Here is a 21,758-nt window from a genome sequence, read left to right on the forward strand (position 1 = left end):
GTAGGGAAACACACACACTACATTAGTGGCAAAATTAGGAATGAAACTTAGGGAACTAAGGATAAATGAAAGGCATTAAGGGATTCTCATATGTAATTTTTCTGCAACAATGTCACATACATGATAATGACATGCATATTTAGTTTGTTTGGAAACTTCTTGTATTTTGATCAGAAGATTTATCATATTAAAGAGCAGGATTATCTTCCATTTAGAATATATACTAAAACTTTTCCTATTATTTATTCCCAGGAAAGGTATACCGAGACATAGTTGGTAGTGCTTATTACGTTGCGCCAGAAGTTCTACGTCGTAGATATGGGAAAGAAATAGATATATGGAGTGCAGGAGTTATATTGTATATCTTACTTTGTGGTGTGCCTCCATTTTGGGCAGGTAAATAAAATCAATTATAACATTGGCATTTTCATTATGGAACAATAACCTTGTACTAGTCTTGACTAATCTTTCCATAAAATACATTTTTTAGAGACGGAAAAGGGAATATTCGATGCCATATTGCTAGGTGATATTGATTTTGACAGTCATCCTTGGCCAAGCATATCGCATGGTGCGAAGGACCTTGTTCGTAAGATGCTTATACAAGATCCAAAGAAACGCATCACTGCTGCTCAGGTTCTAGGTGCTTATCTTTTTTTCTGTTATTTTGCGTCAGATGATTTTTTCACATGACAATTACTGTTGATTTTTATTTTCACGACAAATGTTAGTATAGTTAGTATTATTGTTGACTGATAGCACCATTTCGGTACTCGTAAGAATTTTCTTGGTTAATGTTTTGTAATTTATCTACCGATTGACTCCTATGTAACGTATGTGAATTATTAGAGCATCCATGGCTTAAAGAAGGTGGAAATGCTTCTGACAAACCAATAGACAGTGCAGTCCTTTCGAGAATGAAGCAATTCCGAGCAATGAATAAACTAAAAAAACTCGCCCTCAAGGTTAGTCCTTCCACAAGCTACATTAAGAGACTTAAATTGCAAATTTGTTACTACTTACTTCTTTGTTTGTGGATCAACAATTAAAAATATTAAAAGCTAATTGTAGTAAATATGTATTTCAGTCAATATTTATGCATTGAGAGAAATAAAAATATTCAGGTAATGTTCTCGTTGTGTCATTGAAAATCTTTCAGGTCATTGCTGAAAACCTTTCTTCAGAAGAGATTCAAGGTTTGAAGGCAATGTTTACAAACATGGACACTGACAAAAGTGGTACAATCACATATGAGGAATTGAGGGCGGGATTGCAAAGACTCGGCTCGAAGCTTACCGAAGCTGAAGTGCAGCAGCTTATGGATGCTGTAAGCCATTGCTGATTTATTACAAGATTTGTCCATTCTTTCATTTTTGCAATTAATTTTTCTAAAATTATATTCCTTTGCTTAATTTTAAGGCTGATGTAGATGGAAATGGAACAATTGATTACATAGAATTCATCACTGCTACAATGCATAGACACAGGTTAGAAAGAGATGACCATCTTTACAAGGCCTTCCAATATTTTGATAGAGACAACAGTGGGTAAGTACTTCTATCTTGAATTACTATTTCTTCAATCTATCACATAGTCAAAATTAACTCGGTCCTGTTTGGAATGACTTATATTTGAGCTTATTTATTCGCTTAAGTACTTGTGAGACTGTTTGGTAGAGTGTATGGAAACAGCTTGTGACATGTTCATAAGCTGTTTTCAGCCTATTTCCATAAGCTCTCCAAGATAGTTTATGAAAACAACTGATAACTTCTATTGAAATCAGTTTGACTTTATATTATCTTTTGTTATAGAAATAACTTATATATAAACACTAATAAATAAACGTGTACGCTATAAGCACTTGATTTGTTTGTTTATCCAAACAAGTTATTTTCCCTATATGTTTCATGTACATCTTTAAATTTTTAATAATAATAAACAAGGATCAATTACCAAAAATCCGATTTTTTCCTAGATTAAAAGTACATTCATTACAGAATCATCACTCTTATGAACACATATACCTTTGTTTTGTTTGATTCCATCAGTTTTATTACAAGAGATGAACTGGAAACAGCCATGAAGGAATATGGTATGGGCGACGAAGACACAATCCGGGAAATTATATCCGACGTTGATAAAGACAATGTAAGCCTATTTGTTTTTTACCCTTATTTTTACTTCAGTTAAAAAAACGGTGCAATCGGTATGGTGAAAAAATCAGAGCAGTTGGATGAATATCGAATGACTCACATTCTTGTCTCACAAATCATATTCATAACATGAATTCAAAATAGGAGCTGTTAAATCTTTCTTCTAATGAAATTTTATTGATTTGTACATGTTTATATTCTAGTATCTTAATTAAAACTCAAATTTTGTGGTTTCATAGGATGGTAGAATTAACTATGAAGAATTTTGTGCAATGATGAGGAGTGGAGTCCAACAACAAGGCAAGCTATTCTAAACAAATCACACAATATATGTCACTAGTTTGAGTCTCCTATACAGCCAATACCAGCATGTGAAAAAAGGCTTAAACTTCTTTAGTTTATGAGAACAGATTTCAAAAGTTTTATACATCATATCATAGCCATGTAAAACTTTTAATATAGATTTCTAGTAGTGAAAATGCTCTGCTCTTATTTCTCTTTTTGGTTTTTTTAATTTCTAGTTTTGAGTGATCTTGTAATTTGTTTTAGACACTCATAAAGTATGGACTCACCTAGGAAAGGTGGTTTTCAACAATTTCATTATTATATATACAGTTCATCAAAGACTTGTAATATTTATTTCCCTTAATTTTTTTAAAATTATATTTATTTATTTATTTATCGGTAGGAATCAAACTCGACACCCTAGAGTTTACAACACTCAGACACACTGTGCACCAACAACCTGTGCTATTATTTTTCTTAAAAGATAAAGATATCAATTCGATTTTAGAAATTCTAATAAAAATATGTGTTAGAGAATAGAGACTCTATTATTTGGTAAGGTGTCTTGCATTCATTAATTCAAACATAACCTAACATAATATCCATGGCCAATCATACAAAACCAAAAAATCACCAAATATTCCAATTCTTAGTTTACTTATTTAATAAATAAACACTTTCATCTCAAATCAAACTTGAGCAACTTTGATTAACACTAGCATGCATATAGTAATAGAAAACACAAACATGAATTAATCTTGATCAGAAACCATGAATCTTGATGTTGTCCTTTCTGACAAGACCAGCATGAACAAGAAAGTGTGTAACATTTTTGCGTTGATCACCTTGGAGCTGTATAATCTTACCAAGCTCCTTGCAATTCACAACATTTCCATTGCAACAAAACTCTTTTTTGAGGTCTTTAAGAATCTTCTCATAGCTGAATTCTTTCTTCAGCCCTTGCACTGTTGTTAGGCTCTTCTTTCCATTTCTTTGTTGTATCCGAATATGGACATACTCTTTCGCACCCGGCGCATCCGATTCTTTAGCCTCCGAAAATGGATCAAACGTGGTCGGGATCTGAATATCGACCATGTACACTTGTTTTGTGATTAAGTTACACGTTTCCTTCACATCATATAATTCAAAATTAGATTATCAGCATTCACGCGATTACATATCTCGATAGTTAAATAAAGATCAAGACACTAATATCTTAATTGCATTTTAAAATTAATTTGGTAAAGGAAAAATACAAGTTGTTTAATCTTCATTTAATATCTACGATCTCTTAACTGTGTGACATCTTTGGATCGCGGATAATCTAAATTATAATATGTTTGATAGATCATGTAAAATATAATAAATTGATTACAAACAAATTAATTATTGATGAAATTGTGATCAAATACATGGAGAGGTAAAACAAACTATGTGGTTGTTAAATTAATAATAAATTGGCTAGTAAACAAATAATTTTATTTATTTATTGTCTAAGGTATATTTCTTATCATTATAATTTGAAGGTATTGGAGCCATTAATCATTAATCATAAGTACGAAAATAAAATAAAAAAGAACTTTTTGTGACTAGGCATATCAAACTTAGAAAATATACGATATTATTGTGTTAATCACTCTTCTATCTCATTTTAAATATCTCATTTGTTATTTGTGTCTCAAATTATTTATTATTTTATACTATTACTTACTTTTATTAATATACTTTTATTTATTATATCTCAACTCATCAAAATTTTCAACTAAGATTAATAATGATATTTAAATAAATAAAACCTTTTTATCATTAAAATCAACAAAACTAATTAAATTTTTAAGAATCGCACATAACTCAAATCAATTAAATTAAAATGAGACGGGAGAGTAATAAGTTTTCATAAACAATAAACATTTGAGACAAAGTAGGAAAAGAAAGAGAGACGAACCTGAAGTCTGCAGAGAGATAGGAAGGCTAAAAAATAAAGAGAAGAGAGTTGGGGAGAATGAAATGTGTAAGTGGGGGGTATATATAGCAAGTGAGGTAGGGTGGTTATGATTGTAAACAAAGATTTTTTTTACAATATTATTAATTAGATAATGTTAAATATTATACATCCTATTAGTAATATTGATTTTAAATTTATGAATTTATATGTTGTAAATAAAATTTGTTATTCCAGGAATATTTCATCAAATGCAATGGGTGAATGATAATACTTAATTAATTAATTCAAGTGTTGACGTGCAGAATAGAAGGTGCTTTTGGATGAATGGAGTATCATATTCTTGAATTGAGAGGCAGTAGTGGTAGAGAATGAGGGCAAACAGAATCTTGACTCAAAAATTTGATTTGCAGATTCTCTTCCTGTTTTGATCATATCCTTTGTTAATGCTATATATAGATAGAATTTTCTCTTTAATTTTCTAATTAGTATTTATTTTCCATTTGTATATTATTTTATTTATACTTTTACTTGTGGAAGATAGTAAAAAAAAAAATTGTGCGAATGCACCGATATTTTATTAATTTTTAACAACAATTGATGACTACATTTCTTACAAGAAATACACTATTAATTATCAAAAGAAACATAATTATAATACACAAATTAAACACTGAAATGACTCAGATAAGCATCAGGTTCATACTGATGATTCTGATTGTAGAAAATATATTTTATTTTTCATCCAATAAATGCATTGATGAATTAATTCCTGACTATAAATGCTCTTGTAAAAAATGGTTAGCCAAATTTATGTTAATTTGTATATTTGGGTGATAATAAAATATATACTATCCTAACTTCCTACAAAACTTCTAAATATAATATTCTATTGTAACATTATACTATCACTTCCTTAAAATTAGTCACACCGTTGGTCTCTCATTTTCTTAAGTCTCTTAATGTTGTCCAGAACTCGTTATCTTTATATAAAGGTGTAAATTAATATTTTTTTTAAAGTTAAAATTATAGATAAAATGAAGAGTGCAATTGAAAGATAAATTTCACAACCAAATATGTTATTCCCTTTATATGTACTCCTACATCCTTAAATAAAAATAAAAAATAGTTTAAAAAATATTGATGTATTTAATATCAATTATTAAATATACTCTTTTGTTTAGATTTAAGGTGGATATAGTAACAAATATACTAACCGATACATATAAAAGAACATTTATTAGGAGAAGTTACATCTTTAAAAAATCTCTATTCCATTAAATTCTATTTATTTTATAAAAATAGTTTTTATTTTTATATTCTAAGATATATGTATATTTTATGTTATTGTCATAGAGAAAAATAAAAAACTAGTTAATAAAAATATATTTTCAAAAGAATTTTTTCCTTCACTTTTTAAATTTCCTATGATATAACATCAAAGAATAAATTGTGTATATTAATTCAAATTCTAATAAAAAAAACGTGGGATTTTAGCTCTGTATCCTCAACTTACCTTTCTTAATGTTTGCTACTTGCAACAATACCGGAAGTCGCCAACACTAACTATATATTTGATTATATTGTAATTTTGATCTTCATATGTCACTATTTTGTCTTGAAAATAGAAAAACATGGACATATCAAAATTTTGAATACCCAATTTTTAATACACTTTAATAAAAATATTTCTACATTTCTTTTTTATGTCTTTATATATTCCTGTGCTTATTAGATTCTCTACAGCTCACAAGGCTTTTCTTTTTTATTAATTAGACTCTAAAAAGTTTTTTCCGTTTTATTTTATAGAGCCATGTTACAATGGATCATGAATGTAAAGATGACAGCCACTTTAGTAAAATAAAAATGAGTAAATTGCTATTTTAATCTTTGAAATTCTATGAGTAGATCGATTTAATATTTCAAATTTGCAAAATAGAAATTTTATTCCTCAATTTGAAAAACATTAATAAATTGAATCGTCTTTTAAATTTTACACAATTTTAAAAGTTGTGTTTATTTTAATTCATCAAAATACTATTTAAGTCTATATGTATATTTTTTTTTTATTGATTTTGATGAATGTTTATTAAAGAAATACTTTGTCAGAGAGACTGAATGTAAATTGATTGAAATTCTTTAAAGTAAGGGATCGATTTGCTATTTTGTAAATTAACATACCATTACTATTACAGTTCAAAGACTAAAATATCAGTATACTCATAAAATATGCCGCAAGAGTGACAGAATATATAATGTGCTGAGGTGGGTTATTAAGGTTATTTTTGCATGAGATCATAAGATATTATGGTATAGCCATCAAGCATTACATTACATTTACATGCAAGTGAAAAAATCATTTTAAAAACGATTATACTAATACTAATTAAAAGATCATATTTGTGATCAAACAACTTGTTCAAATCAAAATCCTCTCTTATGATACTTTTAACCACATTGCTACCCTTTTCATCACAATCAAAATTCTCTACTGTCTTCAATAAACCAAAGAGGTTTCAATTTGAGCATAGACATGTACCATTAATCTTTTATCTTCTCAAACTTGGATCCCTTTTCAGAAATGATCTAGGTGAAGAATACCAAGATAAAAAGGAAAATGAACAGTGCTAGCAAACCCAATATCATCATGATCTGGCCCTTCACACTTGCCTTCTTCATCACCATTGCCACTCTTTTCTGAAATCATAAACAAAGAATCACACACTTCAACTTACACATGTTAACATTCAAAGCTGTTCCATTCATATTTTTATTACAAGCAATCTTGAAGTTGGATAGCAAAAACTAAACGCAGAAACTCACTTGAACGAAATCTAGACGATTGGATGTACTGTCCATCTCGTTGCCAAGTTCATCTAAAATCTTTTCCTGAAGCATCAAGATTTCAACAATTTAGAAAGAAATACTATTGCAGTAACAAAATCAGGCGCGAGAAAACAACTTCTATATAAATGTTTCCTAGTCTCCTACTTCTCAAAACAATATCGAAAAAAAAATCATAGAACATAAATATCTCTATTCTACCTGCCCAAGGAGTTCTTCATGTATTGTAAGTCCAACACCTCCAATTCTTTGTACACTTAAACTAAGCTCATCCAACTCCTCGTCCTGCCTCCTATCAATACCGTTAAATATTACATTAAAAAAATGACAACTAGCAGTTTCCAGAAAGAATATGCATTCCTCGGAAGGTTCACTAAATATTTGAGCACCAAATTTCATGCCTATAAGTTAAAGTTACTCGCCACAGTTTATACTATTTGTTCACCATATTGTTTGTTTTCTTCTATAAGGATGAAAAACGGAATCAGTTGTTTCAGTTATATTGTTTATCTAACAGTAACAGTAGATTTAAACTGAACAACATTAAAACAATTAGCAAGGATGACAAGGAAGAACAAAATCCATTAACAGAATTGACTAGTGCCGTAGTACAAGAAACACATGTGCATATTTTCACAATTTAATGCAATTACAAAGGAGCTCATTTCGGGTCAGAAAGCAAAAGAGAGGAGTTGACAATATAATTAGTTCTGCTTAAGAGGTCAAACTAACAACCAAGACAATTACTTACAATCTCATGAAGAAAAGTGGCCATAATTGGAGTTCAATATCATGAACATGTGAACAAAGTCAATTTAAGGTGGGAAAAAAGACAAAGACTTAACTCAAAGCCACATGCAAGAGAGATGAAAAAGAGAAGAAAAGGTACTTTATAAGAAGCATCTGCCTATCTGATTCTGATTCTATAAAATCATCATTATCCCCAGCGGTGTATTTGTTGGATGTACTTTGATGAGAATCAGGAAGCCTCATTAATTCCTTGTGCATCCCATTTATACTTGCATGACTTGTTGTATTGGAGCCCTTTCCAGATTCCACCGTTTTCTTAACTGTGCGCACCTATTGATGAATAACATTCGTTCATGTCTACCATGCAGATAAACAAAGACAAGGGAATCTAATATGTGTGATACACTAAATGAGTTTACAAAATTTTGACGTATTCCTCACTCTTGTTAAAGTTTGGCATAGGTTATGGATACCTGGGTACGAGCATTGCTGGTCCACCTCCTCCGGTTTTCAATCTCCACATCATCAATGCCATACCAAGAAGGATCTCTAGATGCAACAGAAATTGCTTTGTCCAATTCATCTACCTTTTTATCGAAAAATTAACATATCTCAGCAGTTTAAATTGTTTGTGTATCGCAGCAGAACATACCATATGCAACAAATAGGAAGAGGAGGTTTGAAATAAACAAGAGAATCGAAATGGGGTGATGAAAAGAAATAAATGAGTATACAACAATAGCATTACTACACTAAACTATGCATTAAGAAGCAATTATATTGATGTTATAAGCAAATAATGATATTAACAAATATTTTGCTTACAATGTTCACAAAGTAATAATGCTCTTTTCCTTTTAAGTTTCCTACTAAAAAATACCATATACTCGGGGTAAATAGCAGAGCATCAGATGTGGGAATTTAGACATCTAGATCTTAGATGCAAATCCGTCATTTTCATTCTTACCACAAAAGAAAGTCGAAACAAGTAAAGGTTACTTACTCCATCCTCTGATCTGAATTAAACTCCAAACCCTTCATACTTTAAGTGTGTGATTAATAATAATTCACACATCACAGTTCATGCAAATGATGATAATTAACTTATACACCAAGTAGGAGGAATAACTAAAATTGATTTAAAACAGAAACTCAGATTGGCCAAATTGTGGAAGGTACTACAAATGCTGCAATAGAGACAAACCTGCCACTCAATACTTCCACAAGCAGCAATAACTTCCTTTGAAAGGTGCAAATGCTCCCCAGTATCAGATGTGTTTTCCCATTGGTGAAAATTAGATTGCAACCTATCAATCTTGCCATAAAAAAAAGACAATAAAATTTGAGCTTAAAGACAATGACAATGTAAAATGTCTAGTCATAATCATTCAATCTGTCAGATCATATCATACCGTTTTTTAAATCAAAGGAAGTTATGTAACTATTTGTTGTCGCGGCGAATTATGATTGAATGTCAGTGTAAAGTTGATTTACTCAATCAGTGTACTATTTTTACAGATCGAAACTGAGTTTTCGTCAAAATCAAAAGTTTGCATTCAGATCAATTATCAATTACTGATATGCAATAAGCAATAAGATTGGATCAAGCAATAAAGTAACGGATTCCGTTATACTATAAATCGTGCAGAAATTGATTGTGGAAATGATGATTGTTGAAGAAAAATTGGGATTTTATTTTTCCCAATTGCGAAAGGAAGGTGAAAAAAGGAACAACTTACAGAATCTTGAATCTCTTCTTTGACAACGTAAAATGGATCTTGAGCTGAGGGCATCTTCTCTAATTCTTTTTGGGAATTAGAACGATGAATACACGAAATTGGAGAAAAAATGGAGGAAGCAACCCTGTGTTTTCTGTAATTTACTCGTTTTCGTAGTTTTCTCAACTTAAGCAGTTACTTGCACTAAGAGTATGGAATGTAAAAACAAATCCAAAAACTAAACCAAACTCCTAAACCGAACTGAACTGTATTAAAAAACCGAATTTGTTCATGGGCCAAATTGTACTTGTTCAATTTTGAGAACGATATGTCGTAGTTCACTTTTTTTTATGTTCGGTTTTTTATTTTGTAAAACAGTTTTAATATTTAATTTGGTTTGATTTTTTTATTATTTTTCTAATAGTTTTAATATTCGTTGATAAAGGGAATTCAGTATAATTCAATTTGAAAAAGTATAGTTGAATATTTTTACCAAAGTAGTTTCGATTCAATTCGAAAATAATGCACATAACATTTATATTAATTTGGTTCAATTTCTTTCGTTAAATAAATCTATGAACAATTTTATATAAAGGGGTGGTGATAGGAAACATTGATTAGCAAGGGATTATAATCTAGTCTTCATCAAGTTCGGATTAAGAATGAGAAGAGAAAAAAAGTTGTACTAAGAATAGGATTAAAAATAGGTTAGATCGTCCGTTAGGGATCTATGACCTGACTTACGTATGGATTAATCTGACCTATTTAATAAAAAGGTTAGACTAATATTATTTTTAAAGTCTATTTATTTAAAAGGTCAGACTTATAAAAAAGCCTATTAGGCATGACAAGTCGACATGTATGTATTTTATTATTTATTAATGTTATTTTTTTATTATTATATTAATAATATTATTTTCTATTTTAAATTATATCAATTGGTTAATCACTCAGTAGTTATTTCATATTCGGTAGTCGTTCCATATTTGGTAGTCGTTCCATATTTGGTTGTCATTATTATCACTCATTAATCGTTCTATATTTGTTTGAGATATAATAAGGATACGTTTGTTTCCGAAAAAAAAAATCTATTCTTTAAAACAAAAAATTATGTTTTAGAGTTTAAAATATGTTTGTTTCAGATTTTTAAAAATTAATTTTTGTTTAATATATACAAATATGTATATTTATAGAAAAAATGTACCATGCACCCCTCGCTTTAACTCCCCACCCCCCATTTTTATAGAAATACAATTTTACTCTTTTAACTAAACAAAATTTTAAAATATTCGAAAGTTTTGAAAAATTCGAAATGACAATTTTCAAAATTTTCGAAACTTTCAAAATATTTAAAACTTCTGAAATAGAAAACTCTAAATTTTTTGATCTTTTTCGGAAGTTTCAAATTTTCGAAATAATGATTACATTTCGAAAATTTGAAAAGTTTTGAATATTTCCAAATCTGGAAATTTTTGAAATTTTTATATTTCGAAAGTTTTGAATTGTTCGAAAGTTTCAAAAATTCTGAAATTTTCTCTATTTTAGAAGTTTCGAAACTTTCCAATTAATCAAAAGTTTCGAAATTTTTGATCAATTCTGAAAAAATACATTTCAAAAGTTTTAGATTTATCAAAAGTTTTGAAAATATCAAAATATTCTAAAAAATTACATTTCGAAACTTTCGTGTTTATCAAAAGTTTCGAAAATGTCAAAAAAAGTTTACTTTTTTATATTTAGAAAATTTGAAAATTTTAGAAATTTCGAAAAATGGAGTGGTTAATTTTTTTAATGGACAAAATGGTATTTTCATTTGAAATAGGGGGTGGAAAGTTAAAGTTAGGGGTGCATGGTACATTTCTCATATTTATATTGTTATGTGGAGAGCATCACGTGGTATGAGTAGAGTATTTAAATATTTTAATATAAATAAAGCTTTTAAATGACTTACAGGCCAGACTTTAAAAAAGATTAGGTCATGCCGAAAAAAAAACCTATAATAAGATGTGGCCAAGTGTCGCAGCCTAAAATTTCGAGTTTTCATCGAATTCAATGGAGCCGCCACCAAAATTTATTTTAAAATAGGGAAAATATTGGGAAACCCTTAAAAATGTAAAAATGGTCTTTGAAACCAGATTTTGAGTTCGGGAGTCGATTATGCGTAGGGAAGGTATTAGCACCCTACGACATCCGTTAAAATACGGTTACCTTTAATTAATTGTGCAAAATTATATCAACTTAAATATATTTATTTTTCTTTATTATTAAATATGAATATAAATTGTTTTTTATAAATGTGATTTTTTGAGATAAAAGTGTGTTAAAAAAGAATGGAAAAAAAGAAAGTTTTTATTAGTGTGCTTGACAAGAGTGTGATCTTGCTCCTACGTATCTCCCGGTGCGATGGAGAAATCAAAGCTACGTAGTTCTTGGTAAAAAAATGTGAATGCGTTGATTGCTTTTAAATAAATTGTATTTTGTTACTTAAAAAAAATAATTTTGACGAACATAAAAAAACTTGTTTGATTTGAATAATTATCTTAAAATATGAATTTTAAGACGATCGAATTGTACAACTCGTGTCTCAAAATCCAAGGAGTAAAAAGATGTCACATCTAATTTAATCCTCTTAAGAATATTTTATTTTTTATTTTTAAATTGAATTTCAAAACAAACAAATAGTTTAATTTGTATCTTAACAACTTCAAAAATAATAGTAATAATAGTAATAATAATAATAATTAAATAAATTTTTTTTTAAAAGGATAAGTTTTAGAGTTATCAAAATATATAATTTGTATTATGTAACTCCGAGATTAAAAGATTTTAATTAACTTTAAATAATTTTTATGATTTATTTGTTTATGAATTTTTAGTTTATTAAATCATTTGTGATTATGAGATTTAGAACCATCAAATTGTCACAATTTGTGTTCTAATAACTCAAAGATTAAAAAGATGTCACATCTAATTAACCTTACAATATTCGATTATAGTTTTATCTTTACCCTTTTAAAATAATAATAATAATAATAATTGATGTTAAAAATTAAATAAATTTAAATAATTCTACGAAATAAGCTCAATAATAAACACACCTAAAAATAAAATAAACGGTAAAAAAAATATAGACTTGTATTGTTATTTATTAAATAAATAAAAAATAAAAATACCAGATTAATAAAATAAAAACTATATACAAATTGTGAACTCTTTCAAATACTTTTTAGTGAATCAAATGATGAAAGCATAACTCATTTAATATTAAATAGCATATTAATATCATTTATAAGTGAAATGAATTATGTTTATTACTAATTAGTCATTATTTATATTAAATCAAATTAAATTATGTTAAATGACCATCATTATTAAATTAAATAATTATTATTATTTAAGTTAAATGAAATAAAATAGTAATTTACAGCATTACATACACACATGTTACTTGATATTGCCTCACGTGATATTAGAGAAAAAGAAAGTATGGATGGCAGGTTGCTAGTGTCATTTCTTATGCGAATACCAACACACTAATAATAGAGTTAGCAGTAGGATAACAAATGCTGAGGCCAGTAGTGATAATATGGGGAAATATCTTCACAAAATAATAATAAATAAAAACCAAAGAAATCATCATAGCCTTATAAGCCAAACCAGAGAAACAATAAAACTAAGATTTCAAACAAAACACCCAATGTCAAATAAAACAAAGTTTCCAACAAATCAAGCTCTTCTTCCAAATCTTAGTTATTAACATAGTGATGTTTATATCTTCCAAATAACATAAAGCACAACAAACTTAAAGAGAGTAAAAAAAAAAATACTTGCCTTTCTAAATATCGGCCACAGTGAAGATGGAGGCTACGGCGGCGCGACTGAACTGAAAGGTAGTAACGATCCTCTTATCTATCTTATCTTTTAATAGATTTTTGTGGGTTGTGTTGTTAAAATGAGTTTGAGTTTTGGTTATGGTTATGAGTTGGTTTGAAGAAGGATTGTGGTGGACTTTTTCCAAAACGTTTCTTTATCTTCTCTGTTTTGGTTTTTTACAACATTTTCTCTCTTTTTTCTTGATTTATTTCAGAAGCAAAGAAAATAAATCTTCTATTTTCGAAATCTCACCTCCTCCCTTCAAATGAATTTTTATCTTCTTCTTATAGACTAAAATAGTGACCTGTTGTATCCATAAAATAAAACAAAGTTCTGAGTTTTATTTATTTGACAGCAACATGTCCATAAAATAAAAGAAAGTTATGGGTTATCATTGTTTTGCAGCAAGATGTCCATAAAATAAAAGAAAGTTATGGGTTATCATTGTTTTGCAGCAAGATGTCCATAAAATAAAAGAAAGTTATGGGTTATCATTGTTTTGCAGCAAGATGTCCATAAAATAAAAGAAAGTTATGGGTTATCATTGTTTTGCAGCAAGATGTCCATAAAATAAAAGAAAGTTATGCAAGTTATGTGATTGAGTGTAGGAATGGTGAAGATATAATTGGGACATTAACAATGATTTTGTGATTGAGTGTAGGAATGGTGAAGATATAATTGGGATAAAATAAAAAATTAAAATTCAAAGATTAAAATTAAAAATAAAGGACGAATACTGATTATGTTTTTTTTGTTTTGTTTTTATTATTATGAAAATAATTTTTTAATTATTGGGACAAAATTGAGGTACTACACCAAGTTTAGACCTAAAAAATTAATCATAGGTCAGACTCAAGTCTTTCAAAGTATGGTTTGACCTCTCATCCCTAACTAAGAACAAGAATAGCGTAAACTATGTGGGGAAAAGAAAATTATGTATGTTAGTAAGAAATTTTTGTTTTCACATAAATACTTGTTTATAAATTTGTGTGCGCAAAAGATACATTTACAAATAAAAATATCCAATCAAATAATTTGATATGATAATTCATAGTTATTTATAAGCATGTTTTTCACCTAATATGTTTTTATAATTATATTTTGAACAAAAATGTTACAATTATATTTTTGTCCAAAAAAGTATATTTATAAATCCAAAACATCGTTTCATATAATCTAATATTTGAAAGTGTGTGTTTTATAAGAACTTCACACGTTTGTTGGACAAATATAAGTTACAAAAAAAAAAAAAAAAAAAGAACAACAATTTAAATATTTATGTTATAATTTGTATATCACATCAATGTAAGATGAGTCTTTGTTATTTAAAATTTCTAATTATACTTATTGTTATTATTGGAAATTTTGAAATTTAAATCGTGAGATGTCAACATTGAAGATAAAATATATCACAAATCACAATAGTATTAAGAAGTTCAAGTTGATTCCTTTAAATCACCTTAACTCAAAAGTGGTTTTTATTGTGTACATTATAAAGATGGAATAATAGAGAATAACAATTGACTAAATAATGAAACACAGTTCATAACAATCAATTAGATATCTATTATAACATGCAAAGAAACACGCAAGCACCAAAACACATAATCAAATCACTTCCATTAGAGTAGAAAACAATGATGAAGCTTATTTCATTCACTATTATAATCACAACCATTTTGTACGTGATGGTTATTTCAGATACGCCGCTTTTAAAGATCTAATTTCTAAAAAAATTCTTGTAATTTTGGTATCTATAATCATTTATGGCTATTTGTCATATCCAATGTTGTCATCGTTATTGACCTTGTTGGTGCATATCAAGTTTATTGCCAATCTATCTACTCAATCGTCGAGAAAACTGCATCGGAATGATTCTCAGAAAATCATTTTGTTAATAAATAGGTTAAATTGCATCTGCGATACCTTAACTTAATTTCAGTTAACGTTTTATTAATTTATTTATCCTTTTTTTTAAAGAGTTGGTCATTTATTTTAATTCTAAGTGACAATTTGATATTTTATATTTTAAAATGTCAACAATGTTGTTTTTTTTTACAAAAAAATAATCAAAAGTTTCAAACAAAATCTATAAAATTCATTATCATCTTCAATAAAATGCAAATTTAATCAAAATCATAACTTAAATCTTTAAACTCATGTTTTCATTTTTTATTTGATGTTGTTGGAGATGAAAATATGAGTTTATATGAATATTTGAGTTATGCATTTGATGAAATTTGCATTATATTGAAGATGATTATTAATTTTATGAGTTTTGTTTGATAATTTTTTCGAGTTTTTGTAAAAAAAAGGATAACATTAATTGTTGACATTTTAAAACATAAAATATCAAATTGTCACTTAAAATTGAAATAAATGGCCAAATCGAAAAGAAAAAAAAAAAAAAAAAAAAAAAAGGGAAAGAACTAAAACGTTAACTGAAATCAAGTTAAGGGACCGCAAATATAATTTAGTCTAATAAATACATTGAAATTTTGATTATCGACATCATCAGTTAAAAATCAACATTTTTTTATATTATTTTTCGTGATCTTAACAACTATAATATTCATGTTTCTCCCATTTCTCAATGATATAATTGGAGCAATTGGGTTTTGCCCTTTTATTGTGTATTTTCTAGTGGAAATGTACATTGTTCAAATGAGAATAACATGGAATACAAAATAGATATATTTACATATGCTTGGTATTGCTTGTCTTGTGATTTCTTAAGCAACTACAACAGGTTTTATTATTGGTGTTTTTGAGGAACTTGAAGTGTATAAGCCATTTTATATTGTATACTAATTTAGTAAAATTATAACTCAGCATCATCATCAATGATTTCAATAAAATAAAAGCTATAATTTCTTGCTCATTTGAAAAACCTTAAATCCATCCAAGATAAGCTATGACTCATGCCAATGACAACACTCATTTGTTACTTACTGCACCTTCACTCTTCGCTTTTATAGCATACATTGGTGGCTTTAAGGTCAAAATTTGTGGATTTGTTCAATATCCTAATCTTTTTTGTGTTGCCATTATGATACGTCTACATTTGTTAAGTAAAATATGTCACAAGTTTTTGTAGAATAAATAGATAAATTTCCTTTACAAATCACAAGTATTAAGAAATTCATACTGATTCTCTTAAATCACCTTAATTCACATTAAAATTTCAACTCAAAAGTGGTTCTCATTGTGTATATTATAAAAAGATAGAATAAAATAGATAACAATATAATTGAGTACATAATGGAACATAGTTCATAAGAGTCAATTAGATATATATTATAACATGTGAGAAAACACACAGGCACACGCACACATACACTCATATATAAAATAATTATTCTGGGAGTGTTTAACTACTAAACACGTTTATTTTTCCTGCACACATTATTAATGTATATAATATTTGTCTAAAATTTGTGATCCGTTTTGGTTTAATATTTAACAATTGAACATATTTTAGTTTTTATAATCCTTTTTAGCTGTTAGACATAACAAATGTCATCATCGACATCCACCTTTTTCGTTGAGAAAATCACGTTATAGTGATTCTCAAGCAATCATTTTGTTAACTAAGACATTGAAATTTTAATTCCTAATGTCTTTAAACTCTTCATATTGGTTTGGAGATAATTTTTCATGATCCTAAAAACTATAATATTCACATTTTTTTTTCTATTTTTCAATGATATAGTTAAATTTATTGGAGCAATTGGTTATTTTTTCTCTTATTGTGTGTAAATATTCATTGTTCAAAATGAGAATAAAAAAGTTGAACACAAAATATAAACACTCCAACAAGTTATTTTGTTGGTGCTATTGTTGATCTTGAAGTTTATAAGTCATTTCATATTGGATACTAATTTAGTATCATACAAGTTTTGTTGTTGGTCTTATGATTGATCTTGAAGTTTGTAAGTCATTTTATATTGTGTATTAATTTAGTAACATTACTTAGTGATATTAGGGAGATACGAGGACACAAAACAAAACTATGTCAAATAATTCAGAATCATAAGAGGTTTTGCCACCACATCTCAACTCAAAACCTTAAGGCATTAGATATATAAGTCACATCTCTTATATATCCAACATATAGCTCATTCATAGTCAATGATGAATTTAATCATTCACACTTGAACTCAACAATCTACCCTCAAATGTAAGTCTCCATATGAAACAAACATTAGATATATGGGTCACATATCTTATATATCTAATATTTATTTTATTCATAGTTGGTGTGAGATTTAACTACTTAAACTTGAATCTAGTATAATAGCAACTTTGTGTGGTTAAGACTTCAAAAATTAATTAAGATGTTACATCTTGTTAATCTTATTTAGAGTGTCTTAATCACAACAATGTGATGTTTTTAAACTTTCCCTTAAATTGAGTTTTTAAATCACAAATACATAATTAAAATCAATCAACACACAAAAAAAAAATTGTTGTATTAATAAATTACAGAGTCATTTATTTCTCAAGGTTTACTCACTGGTCTTTGCAACATGGTACAAATCAATTTTTAGATAAAAAAAAATTATCTAATTCAAAGATAAAATCACATACAATTCAGTTATAACATGCTTAAAAATATTTGATATGATTCAATCAAATTAATAGCGGTTTAATTTGAATCAATTTTTTTATGTCCAAATTAAAAGTAAAAAAAATATATTAATGTTAATATTTTTTTTAAAACACATAAAATAGTAAGTTTGATGCAAAATTTAACATATAATAAACTAAAATATAATATTATACAATAACAATGATCGAATATTTTTACAATATATGAAATAAAAAAAGATTAAATGAAACCAATAAGTATTAGTAGGATAAAAATTTTAAACTAACCAATAATATATAAATACAATATATGATATTAATAAAAAATAAATATATATTAAAATTTATATTATGTAGTTTGGTTCAATTTAAAAAGAAATGAATTTAAAATATAATTTAGTCCTTGCGGTTTTTACAAAATAATATCTAATAATATTCAATAAATATTTAATTTTACGTGGTTTTTGATTTTATGAATTAGTTTAAGATTTTATTTTACATTCCTTTGGATATAAACAAAATTAGTGGAAACGTATCCATCCACCTTGGCAATGTTTTTATTAGGAATTTGTACCTGGTAACATGGATTACCGGCTACACTAACCGGTTTAGTTCACGGGATAAGGATCTATCAATATCAAACATCGGCACCAACGTAGTACTATATGCTAGATATATTAATTAATTAATTAATATGAATGATCTATCACGATTTAAATATTCAGAAAAGTAGAAATTGCATCAACCTCTCTATCCTTGAAAAACTGCAATTCATGGAGTGCAAATTTTCTTGTCTCTTCCACTTCTTTATTATCGTCTTTGAATCCCCTTTGTAACATTCCTTGAATCATCCCAACATAAAACCCATAATTCCTTAATCTCTCAATTTCCTCTTCACTTCCCCCTCCCAATACACCTCCACATACAGCCCCACACGCGTGCAACTCACCTTCGTATTTCTCCACCACGCGCCTAATACCTTCCACGTGGCACATCTCATCACCGTCAGATCCACTATCCATAGTTTTCCTATACTGCGCATCTATCACCCCTCCTGAACCCACAGCGCGCGAGATCTCAACCATCACGCGCAAGATCCGCTCCGAATTTTCTCCACCGTTGGATCTCGCTAACAATTCAAAACCAAATGGAACAATACCATCCCCGGTTAGAAGCTCAACATTAGGCCCGTAAGCATGAGTGATCACGGGCTTGGGCTTGGGCCTGTCTGAAAGTAGAAGATGCTCGTGAGTATAAGTAGCTGCTTCCATTAGCAGCAAGGCTGACGCGGCGGATATGGCTTGGTTGCGTTGACCGCCGACAAGCTCGCATGCGGCGAGGCATAAAGCCGGCACGGTGGTTTTTGGGGCGTTGAATACGAGATGATGCATGGGCTCAAAAACCACTAGAGGTTCTTTGATGGTAATTGATTGTTTGAGATGGGCTTCAATGTCGGCCTGCAACGAAGCCCAATAAGGATGCGTGTGATGAGTTTGAGTCATACTCATTCTTACGGTTGTGGGCTTAAGGGGTAAGTGGGAACGGTATTGGTTTGATTTTGATATGCATGAAAAATGAACGGTGGATTTGACATTGGCGAGTTGGGAAGTTTTAATAACCATTGGATGGATAAAAGTTGAGGTGAAGCTTAAGGAAGAGAAAGAAGGGAGAAGAATGAAACAAAGCTTGCCACAACAAGTGGTGCTATATATTGATGGATCCTTAAATTCTAATTTGTATAGTTCGTTTGTCTCATGATGTTGATATTCAACTAATGGAAATCTGGCTGCTTTGCTTGGTCAAATTATCAATGCCTTTATTTATAAAAATAAAATAAATTATCAATGCCTTTTAGTTAGATAAGAAACACTTGTACGCAAAAATATACTATTTCTTTTTTCTTTAAAAAAAAAAGAATGAATTATAGATGTGAGAGAGAGGGTAAAACAATTCCACCATATTTAGAGGTGTAAATAAATAACGAGTTTTGATAAGGATTTATTGATTTTCAATTAAATAATTATTTATCGAAATTGTCGATCAATTCTAATGCATTGATTATACACAATGTTTAATAATATTTTTTTTTACTATTTTAAGCAATGTATTTAATTTAAGACATTCATTAATTTTTTCATAAATAATCGATAGTTTGAATAGGTGTATTTCTTTGACTAAGATTATTAGTATGCATGTGACTAAAAGTAAGGATTAGTCTCCATAACTAAATTCTTTAGTGAGTTGGTTAGGAACATCAAAATAGTTATATACAAGAGGTTTAAAGTTCAATAAAAAATAACTAACATTTCCTCCCTTGTAATAACTACCATTTCCTTCCCTCCTTAACATGTATATCAACTTTCCTAACGTTCCCTTATAACTTTTCTCTCTAAAATATAGGTTTAGTATTAAAAATGGTGAAAACCGTGTAGATTGGTTTATAAGTAGTTTATTATAGACTATTACTTAAAAATTACTTGAAACTATAATAAAAATTCATAACACTTTTTATAATAGTCTTTTAATTTTTACGGGTGAAACGACGACTAAATCAAAGTTAATTTAATAAAAGTAAATAAATGTGTGCATCTTAAAACTCAACTAGTCGAACCAACACCAATCAAACTATCATACTTAAAAACACGAATAACTAAATTTATACTTCAAATAAGTGTTATCAATCGTCGTTAAAATTATAAATACAAGTACACAACTTACACCTATCAAAATATTTCACCTTATAATTTGCCAAGATATAATAATTACTATGATTGAGAGTTTTTGCAAAATGCACTTATATTGATATCTCCGATCCAAAAAAAAATCTTTAATATTAGTATTATATAAAAAAAAATATTATTTTTAATATTAGAAATTTAGGACGGAAAGGACAATGTTACTCTAAAATAAATAAAAAAATCTTAAGATTTATAAAACACTTGCAATTTATTTATTTATTTATCAATATCCAATAATTAAAAAGATTATAAGTCACGAAATCAAAGAAAAAATATATTTTATTGCACAATAAAACCATTTAGATATTTATATATTGATTAATTTCCTATTTTATATAAAATTCTGAAGCAATATAAGCCGAAAAAAAATAGTATTGGGCGCGAATTAAATATATAATTAAATTAAGGTGAGTGTTTTAGTAAACTAACACAATATATATGATTTCATGGACATTCTTTAAAAATCACCCAAAACTCAAATCTCAAATCTCAAATGATGATCGACACTATTGAAAAATACAAGTCCACGATCTTTTTCGTACTTATGGTTCAGAGATTGATGTGACTGATGTTGGTTCAACAAATTTAATTTTAGATTTTTATTAAACATGTATCAGTAAAATAATTTTCTCAACCATAAGAATAAAGAAAATCACAAACTTTTACGTTCACGAGATAACGTTTGACATTATTGGAGTTTTAAGTAATTTTTAAGTACCAATTCGTCAAAGTGACCCACATTAGAATTTGAAATATGCTACAAAAAAATGCCCATAAATTTGTAAGTTGATCTCAATTTGGTCCCTCAAAATATGAATAATTCAACTTGACAAATAGTTTCTAACTGTTGTTGTATGCTTTCAAATTG

At 28.2% G+C, this 21,758-nt stretch overlaps 4 protein-coding genes across 4 annotated transcripts in view; 1 reads left to right on the forward strand and 3 right to left on the reverse strand.

Annotated features, from left to right (window-relative positions):
- The window catches only part of LOC101505295 (calcium-dependent protein kinase 2-like), a 4,668-nt gene extending 1,880 nt beyond the window's left edge, over positions 1-2,788 (forward strand). The window contains exons 2-8 of the mRNA XM_004491343.4: positions 253-396; positions 491-643; positions 850-965; positions 1,160-1,327; positions 1,420-1,547; positions 2,049-2,148; positions 2,393-2,788. Coding sequence (XP_004491400.1) covers positions 253-396; positions 491-643; positions 850-965; positions 1,160-1,327; positions 1,420-1,547; positions 2,049-2,148; positions 2,393-2,467 — 884 coding nt within the window. The 3' untranslated portion in view covers positions 2,468-2,788. The remainder of the gene's footprint in view (positions 1-252; positions 397-490; positions 644-849; positions 966-1,159; positions 1,328-1,419; positions 1,548-2,048; positions 2,149-2,392) is intronic.
- Positions 2,789-3,068: 280 nt separating this feature from the next.
- On the reverse strand, positions 3,069-4,523 carry LOC101505627 (protein translation factor SUI1 homolog). The gene is made up of 2 exons (XM_004491344.4): positions 4,384-4,523; positions 3,069-3,566 (listed from the first exon to the last, which is right to left on the reverse strand). Exon 2 carries the CDS (start codon positions 3,531-3,533, stop codon positions 3,201-3,203), a length of 333 nt encoding a protein of 110 aa, XP_004491401.1. The 5' UTR covers positions 3,534-3,566; positions 4,384-4,523; the 3' UTR covers positions 3,069-3,200.
- A 2,087-nt stretch (positions 4,524-6,610) lies between these two features.
- LOC101505950 (syntaxin-61) lies at positions 6,611-10,032 on the reverse strand. The gene is made up of 7 exons (XM_004491345.4): positions 9,714-10,032; positions 9,179-9,289; positions 8,448-8,561; positions 8,114-8,304; positions 7,426-7,516; positions 7,204-7,269; positions 6,611-7,077 (listed from the first exon to the last, which is right to left on the reverse strand). The coding sequence occupies exons 1-7, from the start codon at positions 9,765-9,767 to the stop codon at positions 6,967-6,969; spliced, it is 738 nt and encodes a 245-aa protein (XP_004491402.1). The 5' UTR covers positions 9,768-10,032; the 3' UTR covers positions 6,611-6,966.
- Positions 10,033-18,670: 8,638 nt separating this feature from the next.
- LOC101506261 (heterodimeric geranylgeranyl pyrophosphate synthase small subunit 2, chloroplastic-like) lies at positions 18,671-19,956 on the reverse strand. The gene has a single exon (XM_004491346.4). It carries the CDS (start codon positions 19,772-19,774, stop codon positions 18,866-18,868), a length of 909 nt encoding a protein of 302 aa, XP_004491403.1. The 5' UTR covers positions 19,775-19,956; the 3' UTR covers positions 18,671-18,865.
- Positions 19,957-21,758: the final 1,802 nt, after the last annotated feature.

This window comes from Cicer arietinum, chromosome 2 (genome assembly GCF_000331145.2).
Source record: "Cicer arietinum cultivar CDC Frontier isolate Library 1 chromosome 2, Cicar.CDCFrontier_v2.0, whole genome shotgun sequence".
In the NCBI taxonomy this organism is placed as follows: domain Eukaryota; kingdom Viridiplantae; phylum Streptophyta; class Magnoliopsida; order Fabales; family Fabaceae; genus Cicer; species Cicer arietinum.